Here is an 18,481-nt window from a genome sequence, read left to right as displayed (position 1 = left end):
GTACGTACTGTGATAGCCCTTCTGATCTTCGTAATTGCCTGTGGCAGGTAATTAACCACACAAGGGTACTGGTAATGAGGGAAAAAGCAAATGTTGAAATTGCAGCTAGTTTGTTCTCCTGCAAGATGCTAATTAAAAACAAAAGTATGGTGCTTTGTGTCAGTCCTACCCTTAGGGAAAAAAAGGGCTGCGTTCCTGGTGTACTCCCACTTAACCTGCAACAGCATATGAAGTTTAAATTCCTTTGACTATCAGCTTGCAGCATGAACTCCTTGTAATGAAACCAACAGTAGTGTTTGCTCACAGATCTACCTATAGCTCACATAGCTACCCCAAATGCAGGCAACCTCTTCAAGCTGTTTGGATATCTTCTAAAGAAATGCTTTGTTTGCATGCAGGTGTGCCAATGTTATCTGTACAACCCAAAGGGAAGCAGAAGGGCTGTGCTGGCTGCAACCGGAAGATCAAGGACCGGTACCTTCTGAAGGCTCTGGATAAGTATTGGCATGAAGATTGTCTAAAGTGCGCCTGCTGTGACTGTCGTCTTGGAGAGGTTGGATCAACTCTTTACACAAAAGCAAATCTCATTCTTTGCCGCAGAGATTACCTGAGGTAAATAGAGGAACGTACTGTGGGCTCTTCCCAAAGCCTCTCAGTGTGCTGCCAACTGTTTGTCTTTCTAAACCTCTACTACGAAAACACATACTTGTGCATGGTCAGCCCTGTCCAGAAGCGGCTGGAGTTTCTTCCTCTGTCTAAGCAGGCTTATTATTTGCACTTCATGTATTTTGTAGCAAGGGAGGTTGAATCCTATTTTTAGGATAAAGGTAAAAGGAGGAAGGCATGACTTAACCGTTTATTATTATGAACCAAGAACAAACAATGCTTGCTGAAAAAATTAGGAAAAGACTGTTAATTCTTCTTGTATACCTTTGATGTTACACTTCTGTATATTGACAGAGGCCTGATCAAACATTTACCTTTTCTATGATAGCTTTTAGATAGATTTCTAGTGCTTGTATTGGGTAAGGTTCCTCCGAAGGGGCTCTTGCCTCTTCACTAAGTAAACAGAGCAAAAGCCTCCAAAATTGCATATCAACTTCAAAATTTTTTTTATGCATGGGGCAGTCTGCAGAAACTATCACTAACTTTGAGTGAGAACTGCCCTGTCAGTGTGTGTCTGCAGTATGTAACAACACATGGCATTTTTTGCCTGGTGTGTGTGGGGGGGTTGTACAAAATACTGCATATAAATGCAAATGGATTTTGATAAGACAGCAGGTTTAATGCAAAGAACTTCAAGTTTTGCTTTGGTTTTCCTTTGGAAGAATGTACTTAATTCCAGCTAATGGTTTTTTTTTTTAACCTGAAGCGCTGATAGCATTTCCTACACAACCTCAGCCAGCAAACACACCTGAAGCAAAACAAAAAGCGCCTACTGTTTTAAGACAGGGAGGTAAAATGTCATCTAACCTTGCAGTCTCAGTGATCAGATGCTTCAAGTGTTTTAATATAAAACACATCTCTGAAAATATTTAGTAAGTATTTTCTTAGTAAACTTGAACAAACAAGTTTATCCTTGTAAAGACGAGATATTGAGCACTGAGTCAAATAGAAGAAAAGTCTATTAGTGCCATGTGGGAGCTGCCACCTTGCCTTTCAGCCAGGCAGCATACAGGAGCATCCTGCCCATGTGAGGGGTTTTGCTCCTATTTGAGATGAAATTCTCCAGGGCAGACAAGAAATGTCTCAGCTGAATTTCTGCCACACAGGCAGCAGTTGCAGTCCATACCTGCTTAGGCGGAATGCAAAACATAAGCGAGGAGGAGCTTGGATGAGGGTGGAACAATTCTGAGGGGGAACAGACAGGATAAGCAGTCTTTGGAAAGGTGGAAACAATGCGGTGAGGAGTTAACTATCTTCACCATCATGAAATAATTTTTGTACCTTGCTCAAGTCTAGGTATTTACTAATGCTACAGGTCACTTGCTGTAGAAGTATCCTTAACCCTAAGATGAAAACCCTGAGCTTCAGAAAGTTCTTCAACAACAGATTTCTAACTCTAAATTAGTATTCTGGTTCTTCACTGACCCTCCTTCAGTTCAGCTGTCCTCTTTCTGTGTTGTGGACATAATTCTGACGTTTCAATGAAGAATATAACAGTTCTTGATCTCTTGTGAAGGATTACATAATTTCTTTTCATCTTAGTATCACAATTGGGCCATGCAAGGTACTAATCACAAGGACCCAAAAATCTCTTAGATTTTCTTCCAGGAATAGTCTTTTTCCCAGAAAGCGTAAGCTGCTTTAGTTTCTGGAGTGTTTCTTTATCTTGTCTGTACCTTTTTTTTTTTCTTTATCTTGTTTGCACCCAGCTTGCCAAGCAATCCAGGTCTCTCCATCAGTCATCTCCATTATTTATTGCTTCTCTAGACTTGTCATTTGTGCACTTGATAAACAGTGTGGTGTTTGTTTGGGTTTGATGGGATTTTGTTTAATCTGACCTGAAAAATAGATATTCAGTGTTATTCTACATGTTACAGAGCCTTACTAGAAATACTAATCTGAGATGTGATTCCCATTCACATTTGCTTTTTGGGACCTAAGAGCTACCCCATGTTTTGTCTGTTTAATAAGTACTGTATTGATTTTTGTTTGTTTTAGTTTCATAACAAAAATAATGGGTGGCATCAAATCAGACACTTTGAAGTGCCAAAGGAGAGCAGTATTGATGCTGTTAAACTTAGACAAAACTTTTTATTACTGCACTTGTAGAGCATTTCTTTCCTTGATTTGTCCTGACAGTGCTGCTTTAAGGTAGGAAAGGTTAATCTGTGATCTTCTCACTGATCTCTAGGTAGCACGACTTTCTGGGCCACACCAGAACCCTGTGCTAGAGATAGGAAAGAAGCCAGGAGTGGTAGATCCCAGGAAACGTTTGAGAAGAGACAGCAATTGACAACATAAAACATGGAAGGCAATAGTTTGGGCTAGTGTTTGCCCATGTCCATGCAGCTTCTGTCACAGCAAGCAGTTAAGCGTGGTCTCTGAAACAAGCCTGTTCTGTGCCTGAAAGGGGTCTTGTAGCCCCTCTGCCTCCATTTGTTGGGTTTGAATAGTCCCTGGCCCACCAAGGGGGAAGTCTGTTGCTATTTGTGCAGCGTGGTTAAATTGCGGAGGGAAGACTTACGTGGGCTTTACTTCAAATATTTGTTCTCTATCTGAGTTTAATCCATTATAGCAGCTTTGTCCACTAGAAATACTTCTTAACTTGTTTTTGTTGGAAAGAACAATGTAACTGTCATATCCCAGGAAATCTGACCAGGACTCAGCTAGGAAGGAATTACATTCATTCTGTAACACAGTTGTTAACTAGCACTCAGCTCCTTAGCCAGCTTTACAGCTGTGGCATTTTGTGTTTTTGCTAATAAATAAATTTAGCTTTACAGTATGTTTGGGTGGGTTCTGCTAAACTCCTGGGTTCTGTTCTCCTGATGCTAAGGAACCCTTTCAGGTTAGGAGTAAGGGCATTGCTATGCCGTCCCATATTTTATGGAAGCTATGGTTTTACTTTAAAACATCTTCTGTTGCCTTCTACGCATAATATTTCTTTCTCAATTTTAACTATTAATTCTATTAACAGAAAGAGTTAAAGTTGCCATTACCATTTCTCTACCGATTGTTCACTCCTGTTAATTTGAATTTTTCTTCTTGGAGAATTACACATTCTCATCATTATATAATGACTCCACTTTAATAGTTTTAGAGCCCCTATCCACATCTCTTTTTTTCCTTATTAAACAATTCATGGTATTTGTTCTAGTAGTCAAATTTTAGTAGAATTCATTCCTAAAAATAAGCTTTCATACTTCACACTGTACTTGCACCAGAAAGGGAGAACTTTACCTGGAGGACAGTCAAAGGAATTTATTGTTGGCCACTTCCTCTATAAGCATTTGAGTAAGAACAGGGTTAATATCGCACTAATATTTAGTAGGTCAGCCATCATGTGAAAATTGAAAAGCTAGACTGATTCTGCACCCATAACTGTAAATTTATGCATCTTTTATATCTGAAGCCCAAAAGGAATATTGCTATGTAATGGCCAGGAGAAAAAATTGGTGTTTCATGATGTCTTTGTAGACTGATGTTTCTTTCAATTTGGCTGTGAGCTGATTGTGTCGTTTGGGAATTTGTGCTCCATTACCTGGTGGGATGTGCCTTCTCCAGTCTTAGCAGCCTGTAGCAGGCCTGTTTCTGCCCACAGCTCCAAAGACCTAGCCATTACCACTCAGCATCAGGCTCCGCTTGCCTCGTCACTGGGCAGGCAGAAAGGTATGGGTGCTTACCTATAGACAGAAAGGGCTCCTGGATTATTTTGGGCAGCTTAGAAATTCAGCTGAAGTTGTTGCCAGTTTACAGGTCTGGGATCCTCCTTGTGCCACCCCTCCTGCAGGTAGGTGCTGTTGGGCTGCAGCCACTGCAGGGACTGGGGACAGGGATGAACTTCTGTATTTCTGTCATTGGCGTGGGGCAGAGCACTGGGATGGGAGGGCGGCTGGCTCCTGCCCCACTGTGCCGGTGTTGCTTTGGAGCCAGCTTTGTCTGCAGCACTGGCAGCATGGTGGGCTGCTGGCCACATGCACTGGTCCACGGTGGGTTTTTAGAAGAAGTCTTTCAAGCGTGTTTCAGGAGCTGCTAGCAGACCATAGCCTGATCATTTGTTTCAAAAGATAAACTGTCGTCATTGCTTGTGAAGGAACATTTGTTAACCTTCACATTTCATAAAACACTTTCTTGCTCATTTTTTAATCATGAAAGATGAAATTGGATCTCGAGTTGTTATCCTTGCGGTATCACCTCGGTCTCCAGCTGTGTCTAGATGTATCTTTCGATACATTTCTTCTGAGCAAATAGATTTACCATTTGTTTCATAATCACAGTTCCAGCATTCCTACCTCTAATTATTTTTGATAAGCAAATGCTATTGAAGAAGCCGCTTCTGGGACTGAGAAGCTTAGCATGCAGCTTGGATGGCTCCTCGCAGCCCCCACACAGCAATATGTGTTTGTTCCTGGGCGTAATTAAACATTCACCAAGCTCTGGTTCACAGGGACGGTTTGGGTGTTACATCAGGATTTCCCGTGAGGAGCTGACAACTTAAATTTCACTGTGGAGTGCTGATGAAGAACGTGATTTTTCCTTTCTACTCAGCGTGGTGCCATAGCACAAGCAAAGGCGAGTCAGGATCGCTATGACAAGAGCAGAACTGTCACTTCTGCATGCTTGATATGCTGGTGTTGGGAAGGTTTTTCATCATGTAAACTGATTAGGGCTTTAATTAGACTCCAAAGAAAACCCCAAACCTGTATTAAAAAATGATGGTGAATCAGTAAGAGAGAAGGGCTTATTGGAGAGCCCTAATGCTGTTCACAATGGATTTAATGGAAACTCTTTTTATCCAAATTCCCGCATGTTTTGATCAGTCCCACAACCTGAGTGCAGTGTTGGTGCCTCTGGTGGGTGGATTGATCAGCCCTGTGTACCCTGTCTGAGGGACAGAGAGGTCCCAACAGAACTGCCATCCCCTGGCACTGGAACCCCTCAGTGCTGCTTGTATCATGAAGGCTTGAGCTCCACCCCTTAGCAGCTCCTATTCCAAATGCGTCACATGCCCGGTACTGAGCTTTCCAGGTGTTGGATACCGTTTTTTGCTCTGCTCCAGCAGGTTCATTCTGTTAGCCCTTCAGATGAAGTGTTATGTGTCTGCAGATGTGCAGGGTTTAGTTTTGGTGTGGGACATGAAAAGCAATCTTGCCCAAACACAGGCACTGTGCTCTCTGGCATATCAGAATGCACGCAAATGCCCTCCTTCTGATGGGTTTCCCCAAATCTGTAACAAAGGTCCTAAACCAAGGCATTAAATCACAGCTGGATGTGTAAGCACAAGTCTTCAGGAACTGAGAAGTGCATGCCACAGCTAGCAGAATTCAAGTTAATCTACCAGAGACATCACTAATACTCTTGAGTGTAGCTCTAGCCTGTGGAAGTTGGGATTCTTTTCCACCAGAGGAGAGTAGTGTGCATGGGTGCACCGAGAGCATGCCCTGGTTACTTTTCAAGGGACATGTTTAGCATGGGCAGGAGAGGTATACATGCAGTGTAGCTGAACAAATGGTCTCTGCTCAGAGCCTAAAATGTTGCTAAATTGAAGTGCTGTTCTTGCATCACAACAGGGAGCGTCTTGTATGCTATGTAGGATACCCTCACTTCTACACTTGATATCTATACAGATTAAGGAGGATTAATTAGACTGAAAACACAGTGTGTCTTGGCAGCATTGCTGTGCGTTGTGATGTTAAAGTACAGATTATTTTTTCTTTTTGCATAGTAGCTGATCCAGGAGTTTCTCATGGCCTATGCTTTTCAGGATAAACAAGCAATGTTTGGCTTGTTCAGTTGCTTTTTCTAACCTCTTTTTCCTTCTCCACAACCTCCCATTGAAGTAGAAAGCTTGTGGGGAGTAATTCAGCCTGGCTGTGGTATACAAGCATGCCTCTGGCACTTCCAAACTTTCAGTTTTATGACTGCTGCTTTTAAAGTACCTTAAGAGGTTGTGGTTGTGTAGGTGTTCAGCAGGGCCAGAGACAGCCAAATTGGGTTTTTAGGTCAGTGGCTTCAGTTGTACCTTAAGAAAGACTGGAACAGGGGAGGAAGACTTGGACTTCTCCCTCCTAAGAGTCCCAGCCCCACTGTAACTATCTACTGAAAATACGGAGGCAGAGACCAAACAAGTAAACCCAAGCAAACATTCAGATGCATTCTTCAGCTGAAAACAGTTGCCCTTGGGGAGCCTTGAAGTTTATTCCCAGTAATCTCTGAACTAGTGTGCTCACCTGACCAGAGGGCTTTTGTGTACCGCACTGGTTCAGTTCCTCCTGCTATACTATCCATGACTGCCAAACCCTTTGGCATGCAAGGTGTAAATTCTTTGGTATTGAACTCGAAAGCTTCATGGGAGGACAGCTTGACCAACTTCATTAGTATCAAATGTATTTTCTTTCCTTCAGCTGACATGACTTCCCACTGCAGTGCTGACAAGTGATGGTATCCTGGGTAGGAGGGTGCACCAGCTAATATGTATTTACCATGTGCTGAAACACCTGTCAGCTTTCTCTGAATATTACACAGAGGCTGATTACAGGGAATTTGGGAACCTCAAGTCTGAAGTTGCTTTTAAGCTTAATCTTTTTCAGTGATGTTCAGGCTTTCCCTGCAATTATTGGCATATTCAGTACTTTGGTCAAATCAGACTTTCAGCTCAGTATATTTCTAATATCCACAGATGGGAAAGATAATGACTGCAAGCTGTTAAGAGCCATCCTCACTCAAAGAGTAGTCGTTTGTTTGTTTCTAACAGTGGGGGCAAAACCCTTTATTTTGGTGTCGGTAAGTTTGAGGTACGTAAAGAAAGTCTTGTCCTACAGCAGGTCTTGATGGAGCTAGGAAATATATGCAGCAGGCATATAGGGAAGGTGTATGGGAAAGCCTATTTCATCTACTAGCTAGTGAGGATATGAGCATGAGGTTTGGTAGCTCTTCCAAAACTTGTATATCCAGATAATCTGGGTATACAAATACAGAGAGAAATATGTAGCTGTATACAATACGTACAAATGTAGAATCATAGAATCATAGAATAGTTAGGGTTGGAAAGGACCTTAAGATCATCTAGTTCCAAGCCCCCTGCCATGGGCAGGGACACCTCCCACTAAACCATGCCACCCAAGGCTCTGTCCAACCTACTTATCTGTAGATAAGTGCCTAGTCCTTTTCCAACTCACAGATGTTACCATCAGTGTTGATGAAGCCTCTTGCTTGGGGGAATTACCAATCTCAACTCAGCTGTTTAATTTTGAACTTAGCTATCTTGTTCTTGTGCTGTTTAAAAAAATGTGGTTGACACTCCTAACCTAGCCTTCCTATACCACTCATTATTTATATGTGCTTGCCCTGGTTCCTCTTTTTTTGTCTCTTGTGAAGTCAACAGCTCCAGAATTTTCACTCTTTCTCTGAATTTTCTCCCTCTTTCTTGATTGCAAACTGCTAGCGAGTCAGACACCAAGATAAGGAGAAAAAGAAATGGGGACTCTCTCCTTTGTAGGCAGTGATGGAAACAGGCTGTTGTTTGTAGTGGTGACAGAAATAGGTAATTTGGTTCTCAGTTTAGCCACCCCGCACATTTTGGTTGGAGAAGGAGAAATTCTGTTAAAAGGTGCTAAACTTAATGTGTTCACACAAGAAGTTTCTTACTGTTTTCCCTACAGTAAGGACCCTTAACAATTTCTTTTTCAAAAAAGAAAATCTGCAGGGTGCTGTGATTTTGCTATTGTTTGAGTTAACTTCAGGTGTATTCACAGAGCTGGTGAGGCCTGGGCCATCGTGCAGAAGACTACTCTTTAGCCCAGACAAGAGTACATAAAAAGCATCCTTCGACAGTTCCCTCCTGCTTCCAGGAGCGCTCCTTTCTTTTCCCATTAATTCATTTGCATTCACTGCTGCTCCTGTATGCCAATTAGCTTTAATTTTTACTATACACACTGACATCAATGGCCAATGAGAACAGTGCATAGCAGGGTTTTTAGTGTGCCTATAAACTACAGAAAATTGTCCTTGGACAAACTCCTGCTTTTAGACTGGCTGACAACAATAGGCATGGTTAAGTTCAGGCTAAGAGCCATTAAACATAATTACTACCACAGGGTAAAAGTTTAATTGTGCTGAATTTTAAATCTGCATAGTCTATGCCTATTTGGAAGCTGGCTACGTCTTCCTGTTGCATAAGGGGGAATAAATCTGTGCTTAAAAATTGTTGCCTTTTAACTTCAAAGGGAGATGAAAAAAGGGGTTTTTAAGAAGCAGCAAAACAACTCTAAACTGAAACCTTTCTGTATTTCCAGCTTCTTTTATGCCAATGGCTTCAAGCTGGTAAGTAGATGCTGAGCATCTTCTGATAGATTTTTTTTCTAATGTGCTTCAACTTTGTGTGCGTGAATGTGCAAGAGAGTATTGCATCTGTTATGAAGGTGTCTGGGGGACAGAATGCAGATCAGTTTGTTCTTGTGGGGTTATTTTCAATTTAACCACAGATGGGGCTTGGGGTGGAATATTTTCCTCCTGCTTCTTGTCTTCTCTCCCTCCTCCAACAATGTTAAGCTCCCCACCAAAGAAAGTTTCAGCTCAAGTAACTTCTGCGTAAGTAGGTATCAGAGGAGGCAGGTTTTTTTACAAGCAAACAAGAAAAGGTAAAAGTCTCTGTTCATTTTGCTGTTTCTTCAGTAGACTAAAAAAGAAAATAAAATCATGTTCAGTGAGCTACAAGTTACAGCATATTTTTAGAAGTGTAGTGAATATACAAGGCTCTAAATCACTCCCTGAAAAGCAGATTAAAATTAGGCAGTGCTAGAGTAAGTGTGAAATGTTCATCTGTTGGAAGAAGGATGTTATGGCGACTGCAAAACTTGATAGAAGAGAAAAAGATTAGCACGCTGACTAGCTGGAAGCTACATTTATGTAGACATTAGAAGGCAACATGATTTCATCTGGACAGAACATAAGCTTCAGATCTTATGCAAACAGTCAAAGCTGTTTAACAATTGGTTTACCCCCAAAACCCCTGAAAGGAGACAGGTGAATACGGTACCAAATACATTTTTCATGTTTCTTAAGCTAACTGTTTAAATAGTTAAGTGAACATCTGTCCAAATTTCCCCATCATTTCCATTTAGAAAAGTCTCCTATTTGAAGGCTGAAGAAAAGCGCCTGCTTAACAATGCAAATGGTGCTGTCTGGGGCCCCTTTATTTTGTTTAATCTAGATTGAGCTCCACACTACTGTGATGCTAATGAATAATGGATATTTTATACTTGTGCATGTAGCAGTGCTGGGCACAGAGCAAATCTAGGATTAACCTCCCACTTTCCCTGCCTAACGTATTGGACTCATTTTTTTAGTTTACTGTGACTTGGGAACTCTAAAAGCAGATGCCTGATTTTATGGAAAATGGCAAAACCCTGGCAAAATTTGTCAGGTTTTGCCATGCCTAAGTGAGGTACTGTAGGAGTGGGGAGCGGTGCTGGGGAAGGAAAGGAGGGATGTCTGTATTAATGACTTGATTTGTAAGCGGGTGCTGAACGAGAGCCAGGGTGTTTTGGGGTGGAGACGTGTATGCTTTTCACTGCTGCATTTTTGCAGTCCTGTCTGTTGATATGAGAGGGCCAAGTACCATGCTCAGCTGCCTCCCCTGCCTGCCTGCCTGCCTGCCTGTGGGAGCAGGAGCAAGCCCAAGTCAGCTTGCAGGGAGAAATTGGTAGTGGGGCAGCCTCTTACATGATCTGAGTTTGCTGTATAGCAAACTATATAGCTGAGATTTTCCTCTGCCTTTCAGCCCTCATATGATGGAGTCGTGGGGGAAGAAATTCTGGTAGTCCCTTTGCAATTTTTCAGTCCTGCACAAGTGTTTCCTATTTGGTTTGCATTGTTTGGCTTTCAGGACAAACGTAGTGCTGTTTCTCCATAGGAAGTCTTGGGGGTTTCCAGCCAGGCCTAATGAAAGACCACTGATACCACTTCTAATGAAAAATGATGGTAGCCTTTTTTCTAGCTGAAGAGCAAGCTGACTTCAGGAGCAGAGCGCTGTGGGAGGGTGGGAGAATTGTGTGGAGGTTTCTATAACATTGTTGGGTGGTTTAATTCACAATTACTGGCCAGTAATAATTAGTATTGATTAGCTTGGCAAATTGCAGGTTTAGAAATTGGTTATAGATTTTCCTGATGCTTCTCATCTGTGTTGTGGAATCAGCCAGACCCAATGGCTTGAAACAAACCACGAGCCCAAATCTGTCTGCAGGCAGCGACGCGTTGCATGCACAGAGCTAATGGTCAGCAGGAATCGTATGTCTTGAGGCTCATCCCCCCATGAACACAATTTTTATCATCTCCTAAGCAGAGTAGCTAACCACATGTGTACTGACCACAGCCTTTGCTGAAACTTGGCTTTGTCGGCCTGTTGATTCATGCCCCAGCTGATTCGTACGCCTTTAACATTGCAGTGGCGTGCTGTCCCTGGCGTACACAGGGGTCTGCAGAGACATCTTGGATAAGGCGCCTGGGGGAAGGATGCTGCAGTCTTGGTTGAGTCCCCCAGCGGGAGCTGTAACAGCAGCAGACATCTGGGGAGACAGATAGTGAAAGCCAAGATGAAAATGGCAAAGCTTCCAGTGCTGAAGGGCTGTCCTCAAGGACCGGGGAGCTGAAGTGGAACGGCTGAGCATGCTGTTCAGGCCACAGTGGAAGGGCTTAGCTGGCTCCCAGGAGGGACATGGAAGTGGGAGGAGGGGGAGGCAGCCATGGAGGAGGGCTTGCTCTCTGAGGTGCCTTGCGAAATGGTTGTGTACTCATTGCAAGAGAAACTGTTTTTTCATTGTAAACAGCAGGTAAGTGAGGCTCTTCCTGAGCTGTATGATAGCATTGCCTGCCAGGGTTGGAAAAGTTTGCAGGTCTTGTGTCTCGCTGTAAGAGGCTTCCAGACTATCCCTCCGTTAGGTTTTGGCTGAGCTCAGATGGTGCAAGCACCCATGGAGGAGGATGGGTGGCTCCAAGCACCTACCCCACTGCTGCAGAGGGGCAGATAGGTTTTGACTGAAATTTTGTGAGCCCCAAATTAGTGCTGTAAGTGTTTAATGCTTTTCTCCATTAGACAGCAAATTAGCCCTAGGCTCGCAAACCAAATGAAGTTTCATCTCGACAATCAGAGCCTGCTCACCAGGCAGTTTTATCCCAAGTTCCTGCACACTGGTTGGTCAGCGAAATGGAGACTGCAACTTCTATTTATTGGTGCAATACAGTATTTGATACTGCTAATTACACTTAATTAGTCCTTCCACCATTTAATTAAAATGGCTTCTAATGATTGTGCTTCTTTGGCAGGCTCTTTGGTACCACCGGGAATTGTGCTGCCTGCAGTAAACTGATCCCTGCCTTTGAGATGGTGATGAGGGCCAGAGATAATGTTTACCATTTGGACTGCTTTGCCTGTCAGCTCTGCAACCAGCGGTAAGGACACAGTTATTATACACACAAACACAAACTAATTTATACCTTTGCCCGCAAAACAGGGGAAATGTTTGATTCATGCTACCTGTCTGGGGCTCACAGCCTGCTGGCGTGGCTCAGGCTGGTTTATTAGGCTGACCTGGGTGATGTATGTAAGTACCTGTAGCTCCCTTACTGCAAATCCCCTTGGAGATGGTGGGAGTTGGAAGGGCGAGGGGTAGCACACAGACTGCGGATCGGGCCACAGTTGTACACAGCACAGCTGCTGCTGAATAAAAGAAACTGTTTCAGTGTCCTTTCAGGAAATACTGTTCTTGAAAAGCAAACTGTGGAGAATGGACTTCCTCTGGCAAACTGATCTTATTTTGCTTAAATTAGGTTTTTCAGAGGCTCAAAACTGGGGATGGCAAAGAAGGAGAAAAAGAAGGGACAGGAAGGAGAAAAATACTCTAGATAAACCGTTTTCAGCACTAAGAACAAATGTGCATAATTAATAGGGGATCTCAGTGGCTTAATATTTAATGGGGCTTGTGTATTTCTTCTGGGTTTTACCCAGTGGAAAATGCACATCAAGGGATATAATAGTCATTCACAAAGTTTCACTTGGGCTATCTGTAGCCAGCTGAATTTGAGAAGGCTGTGGAAAATCTTCCCAGCCCCCAGAACCAGACATGACACAGGCGCAGTCACTTCTGATGCATCCATTCATGTCCATGACAGGTCTGAAGGTGCTTGTGCTTGCTGCTTGTTTAGTCAGATTTTAGTGACTGCCCAGGGCCCAAGGGCTGTGCTGGGGTATTCCAGTTCTTGAATTGTGGTTGTGTTTCCCAAAGATGAAACTAGGAAGCAATGCTTCATTGCAGAATCACAGAATGCTTTAGATTGGAAGGGATGTTAAAGACCGTACAGTTTCAACCCCCCTGACATGGGCAGGAATACCTTCCACTGGAACAAGTTGCTCAAAGCCCCATCCAACCTAGCCTTGAACACTGCTAAGGATGGGGCAGTTGCACCTTCTCTGAGCACCCTGTGCCAGTGCTTCACCACCCTCACAGGGAAGAACTTCTTCCCATGTGAAGGAGTGAGAGAGATGACAAAACTTATGGGAAAATGGAGAACCCAGTAACAGAGAACCCTGTAAATACCAAGCTAAAAGCAGTTGATGCGCTGGAGGGAAGGAATGCCATCCAGAGGGACCTCGACACGCTTGTGAGGTGTGCTGATGCCAAACCTTATGAAGTTTAACCATGCCAAGTGCAAGGTCCTACACCTGGGTCAGAGCAATCCCAGACACAGCTACAGGCTGGGCAGAGAAGGACTTGGGGGTGCTGGTCGATGAGAAAATGAACATGAGCCAGCTTCAGTGTGTGCTTGCAGCCCAGAAAGCCAACCGTATCCTGGGCTGCATCAAAAGGAGTGTGACCAGCAGGTCGAAGGAGGTGATCCTGCCCCTCTACTCTGCTCTCGTGAGACCTCACTTGGAGTATTGTGTGCAGTTCTGGTGTCCTCAACATAAAAATGACATGGATCTGTTGGAACAAGTCCAGAGGAGGGCCACAAGGATGATCAGGGGACTGGAGCACCTCCCGTATGAAGATCGGCTGAGAAAGTTGGGGCTGTTCAGCCTGGAGAAGAGAAGGCTGCGTGGAGACCTCATAGCAGCCTTCCATTATCTGAAGGGGGCCTATAGGGATGCTGGGGAGGGACTCTTCATTAGGGACTGTAATGACAGGAGAAGGGGTAAGAGGTTAAAACCTAAACAGGGGAAGTTTAGATTGGATATAAGGAGGAAATTCTTTCCTGTTAGGGTGGTGAGGCACTGAAATAGGTTGCCCAGGGAGGCTGTGAATGCTCCATCCCTGGCAGTGTTAAAGGCCAGGTTGGACGAAGCCTTGGGTGAGATGGTTTAGTGTGAGGTTCCCTGCCCATAGCAGGAAATCAGAACTAGATGATCTTAAGGTCCTTTCCAACCCTAACTATTCTATGATTCTATGACTTAAAAACTCATTGCCCACCCTAGAGCAAAAGACACAGTGGAGTCTATAATGAAGCAGCTATGCACAGTGTGTGTTTGTGTGAATGCAAACCCGTGCCCCCTCTCCCACTAAACTTAAGCGACTGTGCAAACTGGGGTCTAGTTCTCCTCCCACGCCCTCTGACCGTAGCTTTCTTCACGGGGATGAACGGGGCTGGAGCGGGTTGATGCCCCGGCATGGAGGAGGAGAACCAGCCGAGCCGTTAGCAGCGGTGGCGGCTTTACTCAGTCCAGTTGCGGAGGGCATTGGCGGTGCTCGCTGGCGGTGGGAAGCTGCGGTGGAGCCTGCGGTGCCCGGGCGCGGCGGCAGCGCCGGGCCGGCAGTGACATCTAGTGGCTCCGGGCCTTGGGCTCCTTCCCGCGGCCCTGCTCAGGCTTGCGGCTGCCCACTTCTGTTTTGCGGCTCTTAAACACGCTCCTGCAACAGCCGTAGCTCCCAATCAGCAGCAGCGTGTGCCTGTCTGCAGAGCTCTCTCCGCGGGGTGGTCTCTCTCCACACCCCTGGAATTGCGGGTGGTTTGTGGCGTTTTTCCGCAGCCTCGGAAGCACTTCTGGATGCTGCCAGGTTCAGCCCTTTGCCACAGCTTGTTTCAGCCTGCCCATGAAGGCCGGGCAGGAGAGGGGTGCTCCCAAACTCCACGTTGATACTAGGGCTAGAGCAACCCAAGTGTCCCTTGCAGAGGCAAGTCACGGCTCTGGGCTGCACAGGCAGGAGTGCTGGGTTGGCCCTGGAGTCTGTAGGATGAGTGTTGGTCGTCAACAGCATAGCTATTGGTGCTAGCTTCTCTCATGGAAAAGCCTAGTTCCGCCTAGTTTTCGTTTTCAGGAATTTCTTTTAAATGTCCCTCTTTATTACAAAGGCTCCAAAGCACCTCTTTTCCTCTCTTCCCTCTATGATTGCTAACACTGTTACTGTGCTCAGTGCAAAGCACCATTCTACTCTTCCTTTAAAATGATCTCCAGGCACTGTTGCTGCCTGGCTGGAAAGCACAGGTAATCTCTGTTCTGGCAGAGGTGCACTTTGATGCACAAGGGATTTGCCCAGTTTGGGAGCAGCTGAATTTTTCTGAAAGATGGACTGAGCAGACAGCATAGAGTTATGCGGGCATTGTTATTTCGGCATGAGATTAGAACGTATCCTCTTATCCTTGGATGAAAAGGGTAGAATGGAAGTGCTCCTGTTACCGACAATATCAGAAGCTGAACTGAGAACAGTGAGTTTAAGTAACCCTATCGTAAAAATTGCAGAGGTAGGTGCCAGAACTAGTTCTGATTAGAAACACCACTTTAACCACTGCCTTGTTCCCCAGCCACAAAAATATTTCATTATGAAAACCTTTCTGTAGTTCTCTTCCAGCTTATTTGTCCTTCCATAGCTAGACTCTGTGTAGAGGGTTAAATATCAGAGCAAAATCTCTTAATATATTTACCACATGTGCAGTGCTTTCATTAGCTTCATTCTCCGAAACATCAGGTTTGCAGCAAGCCCTACAACGTTATTCAGCCTGCCATACTTTAAACTGTTATGAAGTCAATGTTGCTTATCACAATACTGAATAAAGGTTTGTCACTGCTGTAACTGGCTAATAGGATAGTATTACAAGGGTTGCAGGAAACCCAGCTGTTTGTGTTGCCATTATCTAAAATGTAGGTTAGCTCAGAAGAAAATTCACCCTGTAGAAATAGCAAGGAGCATTTTAGTTCACATGTGCTCATATGCACACAGACACACCCCCCCAGCTCCCTAGCTCTCCAGCTCTTCCTTGGGCTCCTTTAGACTCAAGCCAGATTTGGCAAGAGACAGCTGCCGATGATGCTGGTGGCAAAAGTAATGTTTGCATTTCTCTTCCTAGAGATTTGTATTGTACTTAAAGTAGATATAAGTAGCAAAAAGCAAGCATCTGTGTTTATATATTTATAGTGAATAAACCTGCTGGTGGGGAAGGTGGTGTTAAGGAGAGTGTGCAGTACAGTTTTTAGCCTAAAAGCTCTTAATTTAAATTGAGACGAATTTTTAGCTTTTGAATATACAAAAAAGGTTGAGTTTCAGAACTACTGCAGCATGTGCCACAGAGGGAAGATGATGGACAGTCTCCAGTGAAATCATAGAAAGTGAGAACCAATGCCCAGTTCTCTCTGTACCGACACGGCAAATTAATCAGCGTATTTGCAGATGTCTGGCTGGAGAAAACTTGTGCCCATGTTGGACCTATGAAGAGCTCTAAAATGATCAGTCCTGTTGTTGTAGCAGAAAATACTCAGTTTTATGGAGATGCTCTCCCTAAAGCTGCCTAAGTTACAAATCTAGAAAGCATTTTAGACAAGGAGTAGGCAATGTCCCTGCCAAACCTCTGCCAGGGAGCAGAGACCTTCTGCTAAGGTCTGCCTAAGTCTCCTGAGGATGGGATCATCTCCACTGAACTTTCTTCAAAGCCCAGTAAAAATTCATCCTTACCAGAGGCTGGTACCTACCTGTTCCCCTCTATTCAGAGCTGCCTTTTGGTGTGGTGGGTGGGGTGTCTCTCTGCTTTAGGGACCTGGGCTGAGTTAAGATTCAGTACTTGGAGCAGGGAGACACAGCCTTGGGCTCTGGTTTGTCATTGCCCCACTAGTGAGATGGATAGAAAAAAGACCCTGAATTGGGTGCAAAGACCATTATTTATTCTCTTAAGAAATAAAGATTAGCTTCTGATTCTTGAGCAAGCAGGAAGGGCAGAAAAAGCTATTGGCTGTCAATTCACACCTCTCAGATCTTATATCTGGAACTTTTTTGACCTTAATGGTCAAATAAAATTGTTAAATATCACAAGCTTCTCTGTCAACTTCAAGACAAACAGAACAATTTACATGGTATATAGAGAGCAGTGCCCTTCGCTCGATGAAGATAAAGGTTAGGAGTCCAGCCACCAGGAAATTTCTATTTATTGTTCAGCACTGTACACAAGGGGGTGAGGAAGGACTTAATAGCCAGTCCTTGCCTGGAAATTAGTGTAAATACTGCCTCACCTGAGGGAACCGTGGAAATGTGGATACCAGCAAAAAACTCCAAATAGTCTCTGTGTAATATTGCCCGTTTGATTTCCTGGCTGTAAGGCAGGGACCTCTCTTCTGCAGGGACAAATCCCTTAACTGTTCCTGGTCTCCTCCCGCTGCTGGCACAGGACCTGGCAGGGACCTGATCCCCGAGCTGCTTTGTACAACTACGGCCTGGGAGCCAAGCACCACAGTGCCAGGAAAAGTGACAGCAAAACCCCAGAGCATGTGTAGGGAAGGAGAGAAGTGGGAGAAACATGATGGCTTTCCTGGGGTTCGCAACACTGGCAGAGCTAGAAATCAAACACCATCCCCAGAGTCACCTTCAGACCCAAATGGCCTCAAAGTCCCCTGTTCTAAGCTCTGTTCACACTAACACCCGTTAACTCTTTTTCTCTTCCAGATTCTGTGTGGGAGACAAATTCTTCCTGAAGAACAACATGATCTTGTGTCAGATGGACTATGAGGAAGGGCAGCTGAATGGGAGCTTCGAGTCCCAGGTTCAATAACAAACCCTGCTTGGTGGAAGCACTGTGGGATGGGCGCTCAGCAGCCTGTCAGCTTGCCTGCAATATTTTTTTAATTCTCGGTCCAGAGAGGACTATATACATTGTAGTACTTGCCCCCAACACAAAGCAGTTACAATTTTAGATGTACAGTTGTGCCTGCTTAGCTGAGCACTGCATTGCCTGTATGTTTGTGAGTTTCCGGGGTCTGGGGGAGGGCTCTGTACAGTCTGTTTTCTGTATATAAACTGGAACATTTATTTTATGAAAAATGTAATGCAATTTTATTACTGGTGTGAATTAAAAATTATGAATGTTTCCTGGTCATCTTAGCTGTGGTTTGTTCCCCGTGTGGTGAAAGCCTGTATTTCATGTGCTTGATGCTGAGCAGACTAGTAGAAATACATACACAGACCCCTGGCCACTGCAGGAATAAAAGCAAAGCCAGGAGTGCACACATACGGGGGGGGGGTGGGGGGGGGGGGGGGGGTGAGAAGACATGCTGCTGCAGTTAGACCTCTCCAACTGAACCGTGCTGAGACTTGTGTCAAAATCCTGCTGCACATACTGTGGGAGGGAATGAGCTGTGGGAGGGTGATGGCTGGGAATCACCAGTGTCGGTGACCAGGTCCCACCAAGGCTGCTGTGCATGCCTTGCTGGCTGAGAGGCACCTCACTTTGCACCTCTATGGATTTAGACAGAGCATGTCCACAGCCAGGAGTGCTTGTTTTGTTGGCCACCTGATGTGGTGTCTCCATTCTAGGCTGTAAGAAACAGGCTCCCTCCAGCCCT

The 18,481-nt window shown here is 44.6% G+C and overlaps 1 protein-coding gene across 3 annotated transcripts in view; it reads left to right on the top strand.

Annotated features, from left to right (window-relative positions):
• The window catches only part of LMO1 (LIM domain only 1), a 63,356-nt gene extending 45,350 nt beyond the window's left edge, over nt 1-18,006 (top strand). For all 3 annotated transcript variants that reach the window (XM_061342424.1, XM_061342423.1, XM_061342422.1), the window contains 3 exons: nt 399-612; nt 11,989-12,114; nt 17,586-18,006. In XM_061342424.1, the coding sequence (XP_061198408.1) occupies nt 399-612; nt 11,989-12,114; nt 17,586-17,691 (446 nt within the window). In that variant the 3' untranslated portion in view covers nt 17,692-18,006. The remainder of the gene's footprint in view (nt 1-398; nt 613-11,988; nt 12,115-17,585) is intronic.
• The last annotated feature ends 475 nt before the right edge of the window (nt 18,007-18,481 follow it).

Source organism: Neopsephotus bourkii, unplaced genomic scaffold, assembly GCF_033783945.1.
Source record: "Neopsephotus bourkii isolate Nb327-2 ecotype Australia unplaced genomic scaffold, CSIRO-AGI_Nbou_v1 NB_1792, whole genome shotgun sequence".
NCBI lineage: Eukaryota > Metazoa > Chordata > Aves > Psittaciformes > Psittacidae > Neopsephotus > Neopsephotus bourkii.
This window is presented reverse-complemented; position numbering and strand designations above follow the sequence as displayed.